This window comes from Biomphalaria glabrata, chromosome 4, assembly GCF_947242115.1.
Source record: "Biomphalaria glabrata chromosome 4, xgBioGlab47.1, whole genome shotgun sequence".
Lineage (NCBI taxonomy): Eukaryota > Metazoa > Mollusca > Gastropoda > Planorbidae > Biomphalaria > Biomphalaria glabrata.
Window position 1 is genome coordinate 15921179 of NC_074714.1, and position 8314 is coordinate 15929492.

At 36.1% G+C, this 8314-nt stretch overlaps 1 protein-coding gene across 1 annotated transcript; it reads right to left on the reverse strand.

The window, feature by feature from the left end:
- Positions 1 to 695: 695 nt before the first annotated feature.
- LOC106053791 (uncharacterized) lies at positions 696 to 5592 on the reverse strand. Its single transcript, XM_056026383.1, has 4 exons — positions 4808 to 5592; positions 4549 to 4553; positions 4174 to 4302; positions 696 to 1793 (listed from the first exon to the last, which is right to left on the reverse strand). Exons 1-4 carry the CDS (start codon positions 5218 to 5220, stop codon positions 856 to 858), a joined length of 1485 nt encoding a protein of 494 aa, XP_055882358.1. The 5' UTR covers positions 5221 to 5592; the 3' UTR covers positions 696 to 855.
- Between the last annotated feature and the right edge of the window lie 2722 nt (positions 5593 to 8314).

Sequence of the window (8314 nt, forward strand, 5' to 3'; positions counted from 1 at the left end):
ATGTTTTGGATGTTCCTTCAAAGTTGAAGAAAATTTACTTCCTGGTCCAAACCTCCGCAGGACGACGGGGGATGGAAGCGGGCAGAATCATGGACAAGTCCGAACGACAGTCGCACAACCAAGCAGCTTATCGTACAAGAACTTCAGTTCATCACTTTGTGAAACTACACCCAAGCTTCCCTCTCGACTGACTTAAAAAAAAAAGCAATTTGACTAGGTCTATTCTTTTATTGCGTAACCTGATTTGTGTGATGTTGTGCATGTATAGAACATTTGTTAAATAGTCTCCTGGAGTCGAACATTTGTCTCCAAATGACATCTGATATGTAATCTGTAGCTAACATTTGACATACTGTCTGTTGCTTACCTTTGTTATACTGTCAGTAGATAACATTTTGTATGTTGTCTGTAGATTCCTTTATTATATATATATATGACATGCTAACATGTTTGATATTTTATTAGATGAAACTTATTATTTAGTAGCTAGATAAAATTGGTAATAAAGTAGATGTCATTTGTTAAGTAGTTTGTAGATGACGCTTGTTATGTCGTTTACAGCTGACATGTTATGCTGACGCTTGTTTTTTTAGCCACAAAATATTTGAATGCATTTATATCTTGTCTGTTCTGCTGGTGTTATTTTATGCGAGTTTGTTTTTTCAGTATACTATTGTATCTTATAAATAATGATCTCTAAAATAAATGCACTTTATCTGTAACTTTGTTAACACAAACTCTAACTTCTTTTATAAATGTCATTGTTTCTAGATTTTATTTTTTACGTTATTTTTTGTAGTTGATTTACTAAATACAAAAGTATAAATTTTTTTGGAGATTTTCGTCACTAAAACACTACTTTCTATGGTGGTAGTATCTCTGTACCATCAGCACCATCTCTTTCCTAAAGGTCGGATTCATAAAAGCATAAATGATTGGGTTGCCAACGTTGTACAGGAAGTACAGGTAAAAGATGTTCATCTGGAATGGAATTATTTGGATAGCCATGAGCCAGCTAGGCAGGAAACAGAGTGTGAAGACCACGGCCACCACTGCGAGAATGGCCGCAGTCCTGACGTTTGCAGTCAGCCTCACGTCCTGCAAGGATCTCACTTTCTGGAAATAGCGCCTAACGATCGAGCTGTTAACTTCTGATTCAGATGCCTTCAAGATCTGAGTCTGCTTATGATACGCCAACATCCCAAGAACTGGATGGCACACCAGGCTGATGGGGATAGCATTGCTGACTGGGGCAAGACTGTGTATGCTTAGGACTCGTGGCTGAGAGCGTCCTTTAAAACCGTTGTCTGCAACCAAAGCGAAATGATCATTAATGATTCTGGCTTCCTTATTTCTCTTCTGCAGTAGACGATGTTTAGCCACAAAGCAGTAAATCTTAATGTACAAGGCAAAGACAACCAGAAGCGAGAATAGGAAAAAAGACGCATAGACTTTCTGGTAGGTCAAGTAGAACTCCTTGGAGTACCAAACTGTGCTGAGAATACAGTAGCCGTTGGTGTAAACAAGAACGCTAACTGTATCTGTTGTTTCCGAGATGTTGGCTACTGTTGTTTCAGGCCGAGGAGAGTTTTCACACAGATATGAGCTTCCGTCGGAGGATGGTTCTCCTTGGGCCATCGCGTGCTTATTGTTAAAAGTAAGAAAACCTTGGCTGCTGCACGGAATGACTCTTGAGGTATTGGTTGCGTCTTTAATCATTTCAACATGCTCAGTCAAGCTGACTTGACGAGTGACATTCTGGTACACGCCATGAGATAGAGAGTTTAAAGAACCTGTAAAATAGCAAGACAAAGTAGTTTGAATATTCTGAAATATAACAACATATAACAGTTTATTTTGCCATGGGCATCCCCCTTTTTTTTCTTACTTAAAAAAAATAATAAAAAGGCCCACGAGTAAACGCACCCCCATACATTCCTTTGACCCGCCAATTCTAGTATCTATTACGTTGCGATGGACATTCCTTAAATTCGAGTATCACATCTCTCCCATTTTCCCCACTATCCGCCATAATAGTCAGTTTCTTTTTTGTTTCTTATTGTATACATCAAATCGTAATGCTCACTTAATATTTTCGACGTACACCGCTGTTTTATATTTTTTCAAAGTAAAAAAAGAAATAAATTTAAATTTGGCTAGAGAACTAGGTCTAGATCTAGATCCAACATTGGTTTTGAAAGGACTATTGCGTTCTTGAAAGGACTTTTTTGCCTATGCAAGGCTTTATTGATTTAAGATTTTAATAAATTAATATTCAGGAAAATTTAACGTATCGTCTTCTAAGTTAAGATCGAAAAGAATATTGTAATATTATAAAGTCCAGTAGATCTATAGGACTAATGTCGCTTAACCAGGATTGGGGAAAGGGGGGAATGAGGTGAGGTAAAATTTTTAAATTCTTTTTCCATTTAACATTCATTAATTATTACGAGTTAAAACAATGCTGTCTAAATTGAATAAAGGAGCTATTGTCTTTTTTTAAAAAAGTAATTTATATTTTCTTTTTATTGCATCCTGCACATCAAACGCTCACATAATATTTTAGCCAAACCTGCTTTGAGCACTCATTTTGGGGAACCTCTCAAGGTGGGGCCAGATGGAATTTTCAAATTCTCCCCCCTACCCCCACCCTGTACATCCGTTTATTTGTTTATTTTGTTTTAATTCAATTTTAACGCTTCCCTAACATAAAATGGATACATGATGTATAGTGTGCTATGTTTAATTAGCATAAAATTACTGACTTTTCTTCGGCCTTTTGAATCCGTATTAAAGTATTTCATTAAGCTCTATGTTGCTTTTGGTCATACTTCTTTTATGTTATCACTTTGGCGTCGTAACGATCTCTCACCCAACAAGTCTATATTTCTTTTATATCCACACTCAACACAATGCACTCTTTATCTGTAGCGTAGATAGGAATTTGCCATCATTTGGGGACCGGGGGGGGGGGGGGCTTGACCTCTTTGAGGGAGCCCTGCATTTTGCGCAATATTTAATATTTAATGTAACAAAAACAATTTCGAACACTCATTTTGGGGTACCTCTCAAGTGGGGGCCAGGGGGAGTTTTCAAATTCTCCCCCCTGGCCCCCCCACCCTGTACATCCGTTTATTTATTTTGTTTTGTTTTTAATGTTATATTCTCTGTCAATACAAGAAGTACACACCCCCAGTTGATTTGTTCCCATGGCTGGAATCTCCCCTCCTCTTCTTTCTTTCTTTTTTTTTTTTTTTTTTTTTAATTTCAAAAAGCACATTTTAACATACTTTTTATCCCGTGAATTAGTCTATCTGTTACGATGAAATATAACGTCCAGTTTTCCTTCCTTCTCTTCCTGTCTTTCTCTTTCTAGGATCCAAATTTTTGTTAAGGTTTTCACCCAGCCAATCGGAATTTCTCCGACATAGACGTTTGGCTTGATTTAGAAAGACTCGCTTTACAACGCATCCCCCCCCCCCTCAAAGACACACATACGCTTTACTTATTTGCTCCCCGAGGTACCAGGGCACGAATCCTGGGTTCGAAGACTGGGATTTTTAATTTTGAGCTCCTCTGAGTCCACCCAGCTCTAATGGTTGCCTGTCATTAGTTGGGGAAAAAATAAAGGCGGTTGGTCGTTGTGCTGGCCACATGACACCCTCGTTAACCATAGGCCAAAGAAAAAGATGACCTTTACATCATCTGCCCTGTAGACCCCAAGGTCTGAAATGGGAAATTTACTTTTTTTTACCTACCTTTAACAACTTTTCTTTTGCTTTTCATTATTCAATATACATTACGTTGTCTTTCCCCCGTAACCCCATCCCATTCCACTTAGATGGCCACTTTCGCACTTTTTGGCCTTTTTTTTTATTACAAAGACACTTAACTCTTTTAGAATGCTTCTATTGATCGTCCCTTCAAGCACACACTTTTTAGCTTTTAAAATGTCATTCTAATCCGTACGACAGTTAAAGAGAACTCGTGATCAATCAGGGGTTATTTTTAAATTGGTATGATAGATAATAAATAAATTTATACGCAAAAAAGGTTTTTGAAATAGTTACTAGTTCGTAGTAGAATAAACATATAAGAGAAAAAAAAGGATAGCAAATAGTCCAGCATACCAATAAATGGCAGAAACAGACCTACTGGTAATAAGCTACTCACCCAAAATGCAGGCTGTTATAAATGGAAACACTAACGCGATTTTTGCTCGTCTCGGTGTCACAAGCCGTAAGAAAGGATGACATATACTGAAGTATCTGAGGGGGGAAAGGGTCAGAAATATGAATGCACCTGTAGATTTCATATATTAAAGTTAACAAAATAATTCAAACGTTAAGACTGTTTTATTATTGTAATTAAAGTTAAGTAAGCAACAGCACAGACATTTATTTTTCATCTATTGTAATATCAGGTCATCGAACTACATAGCAACGAAATGCTTTTAATTGCAATAAACACTACACTTCCTTCTCTAGATATACTATAACTACAAATGCGACTATCATGATAAAAAGTGTTGTCATTTTTCGAAGTTACTAGAACTTTAACAAAAAAAAAATAAGTAGCTGATCATGTGAAAAATTCATTTGAGTTTTTTTAAATAAAAAAAAAATGAAACGCATTTACCCATTTTACTATAGAGTAATGAATTAGCCATTAAAGTGGTAAAAAAAAAAAGTAAAAAAGTAAGTTCCCCTTTCAGACCCTGTGGTCTATAGGGCAGATGATGTAAAGGTAATCTGTTTATAGTGGTATGTTTCTAAAATCAAACCAACTAAAATAACGAATTATTTACCTGTCAAATGCGATAGTCACCATAAGAAACGCTGACAAAGGAATATCACTGGTGATAAGGAATTGATAGAGTTTACACAGTTCATCGTACCTGAGCCGGACGTTTAGATATAGGTAAGTGGCTGTGAAAGGTATGATGACCAAACAAGCAAACAGGTCGGTGCAGGCTAAGGCCAGGATGAATATTTTAGAGGAGTCCTTGGTGGGTATCCGGCCATACACCATGATCACCAGGGCATTACCCAGACTCCCCAACACACTGAAACAAATCAGCGTTGTGATCACAGCCAAGTTCTGTCCAGCCATAGAAGATTCGCTCAATGACGTGTTCAAAGCGGATAACGCCCTAGCGATGGTCAGATTAAAATCATCGTTGGAATACATCATTACCCTCTTCATTGTCAATGTCGTCATCCAAAACGCAAACACCAGCCTATGTAAGTCAGTACATACTCCGGGCAGAAAAATATGTATTTATTATCATATTTGTAGTCTATTTTTAATCAAAATAAGTTTCACATAAATCGTCATCGATGTAAACTAATCTGCAAACACTTTTCACCCTATTTATTTATCAGCAAAATGATAATGTTTCTTAAATATGTGGGTGAATATCGAAACAATGATTTGAATAATTATTTGAATACATATTTTGGATTTGTAGATCTTCAAGTTAATCTAGTCGATGGTCAGCAATGGAAAAGAAATCTCAACTTTAGTTCCTAGCATATAAGCATTTAATATTTACGTCTAAGATTCAATGAAATCGAAGCTCGATCTATTTCTCTAGCCTTATTCTTTGTGTTCTAATGACTTCACAACGTATCCCACACACACACACACAAATCTTGTCCATCAAAGTAACAAAAATAAAAATAATTCTGTTGCGCAGCTAGTAAATCCTTGCGGCTAAGGGAGAGAAACAAATACCCTGCACTATGACAACGACGAGAAAAACTATTTTGTTGACCTCCCTTAGCATTTTGAAGATGTTTGTACAATGGTTGAGGGACCAGTACTTCATCATAATAAATGAATCTCCAAATCTGAATGGCATAAATCTTAAAGACAAGTCGTGAGAAACAAAAATTAAACAATGGGTGGGAGCAAAGTTTAAACAGAATCAACCTATCACGGATGAAAGAAATGTTATTTTACTTAAATATATTACAGATATTATACAGACATTGTCGAACTAAGAAAATATATTAATTTTAGGTCACTATATTTCAAGTACATTGCCGACGAGGAAGGGCATACAGCATCACAAGTACATCAGTGGTTTTCACTGTATTCTTGTATGGCTCCTATATCTGGCTGCTCTATTGAAGGCAATTAAGGTTTCTCGAACGCTTCCATCAAAGGGGCCTTCGCTTCATGATGGGCATACTCTGGCAAGACTACATTACAAATAACTATGTTCTGCTGGAGGCCGGTGTGGATAGTATAAGAGCACTAATTACCTTTCGACAGCATCGCTGGGTCGAACACTTATTCCGCATGAGAGACGACCGCATGCCAAGGCGATCTTCTTTGGTATGATATTAATTGTAATATACACTACAACTTACTTCTCTAGATATACTATAAATAACAATACTACTATCATGATAAAAGTGTTGAGTCATTCTTCAAGTTAACAAGAACTTTAAAAAAAAGGTTACAAAGACAGTTTGTGTGAAACACAAACTGAAACTCGGCCCCCGAAGTGGTCCACCTAGAGTCTTCACCACGATTGGAACACAGGACTTCCAGTTCCAATTGCTTTACCCCTCAGCCACAGCATCTCCATAAATGATAATTATTAACCTTATCCATACATTCAAAATTAATCAGTATTCTATTCAATGAGTTAGTTAATAAATGAAAAATATATTTTATAATGATCTATTGTTGTTTTATTTTTCTTTTTTGCAATCCATAACATTTTCCTCAATTAGTGAATGTGAACAATTTGTTCTCTAATATGTGAGAATAAAGAGAAAAGTAAAACAACAAAATAGAAGTTATGAAGAAAAGAAACGCCAATAAAAACATGCAAAGGCTGCTGAAGCTTAATGAATTATTCACACTTAAGAACGACATGAGATGGCAAAACAGCAGGAAAAAAAATACGAACTTTAGTGAGCGCACCATTGATCATATTTTAAGCCATGCCAAGAGGTACTAGTGTGGTGACTTATTTTTCACATGTAAAACCCGGGATATAGTCCCATCCTTTTTGTATACTGTTCTAGATCTAATAATTTTCTTCTTTTTTTATGTTAGATAAGCTATCTTTAGAGGATAATGTGAACAAAGTAGATAATGTATTTTGTTCATGAATAATTAAAGTTAGTCTGCAATAAAATTTTCTTGATCGAGAATCTGACGTCAGAAAATCGAGCACGTAGCTTTTGAGGCTTTTTACATTTTTACACCTCCCTTTTTTTTTAAACATTAATTAAACAACAAAAATTTAATTAGCTCAATATAAAGTCTCCGTTATAGTAATTATAATTGACCGATTCATTGACAGTAGCACCATTACTTCAATTTACTAATTCTCGTACTTTTTCTAAAAGTTTTAAAAGCATTGCTATAGCCTACAACACCTTATCAATAGTCTTTCTATTTCCACATGGCATTGGAGCTTTGTTGATCAAAAGATGAGTAGCTTCTTTAAGGCGCCTGTGTATAACAGAAACAAGAGGGGACCAATTAAATATGGATGGCTGCCTGGTCGTGCGGTTTGCGCGCTGGACTGTCGTTCAGATTTATCGATGGTCCAGGGTTCAAACCCTGCCCGCTCCCATCCCCCGTCGTCCTGCGGGAGGTTTGGACTAGGAAGTAATTATCTTCAACTCTGAAGGAACATCCGAAACATGTAAAACATTTTAACAAACAATATTAGCCAAGACGTAAACTTCAAAAATTCAAGAAATATTTGGATTTTTCTAAATACATAATTATTGCAGATATTATTTCATGTATCAAATATTTTATGGAATACTAATACCTTAGTACTTGAACCCCCATAGCTAACCGCACCAACTGACATAAACCCTATTGTGACAACTACGCAACAACGAATCCCTCTTAATCAAAACTGTGTAGAGGCCTCGAGGTATTTTTTGTTTCCCCTTAAATTAATATATCTGATCCCCTACAATTGTTAGTGTAGATTTTTTGTTTCACACTTTGAGGCCGCCGGGTTTTACATTTGTTAAATATTGTCATATAGAAAACTTTAAAATATTACATTTATCCTCTCCAGTTGAAGTTTTTTTTTTCTATAACTTATAACATTTTGAAATTATTATTGTAGCCAAGAGAGGTTACAAATTTCTATCAGTCGCTGGGCTCCATTAATAAAAGTCATTTGATGAAATAGAAAAAAAAATAAGTGTGGCTCATAAAAAATGGCTAAGACGGATTTTAAGAGTCAGTTATAGAGATAGGATCTCAAAGAAGAAAATCCCATGCCGAACTGGGAATCGACCACTTAGTAAGGTTGTGACAGAGCGAC

What these genes read in the sequence shown, in the direction of transcription:
- LOC106053791 (XM_056026383.1), bottom strand. Translation starts at nt 5,220, where the DNA reads ATGACGACATTGACAATGAAGAGGGTAATGATGTATTCCAACGATGAT. An exon ending in TATAACAGCCTGCATTTTGG is followed by an intron (nt 1,794 to 4,173) that starts GTGAGTAGCTTA and finishes GCTATTTTACAG; the next exon opens with GTTCTTTAAACTCTCTATCT.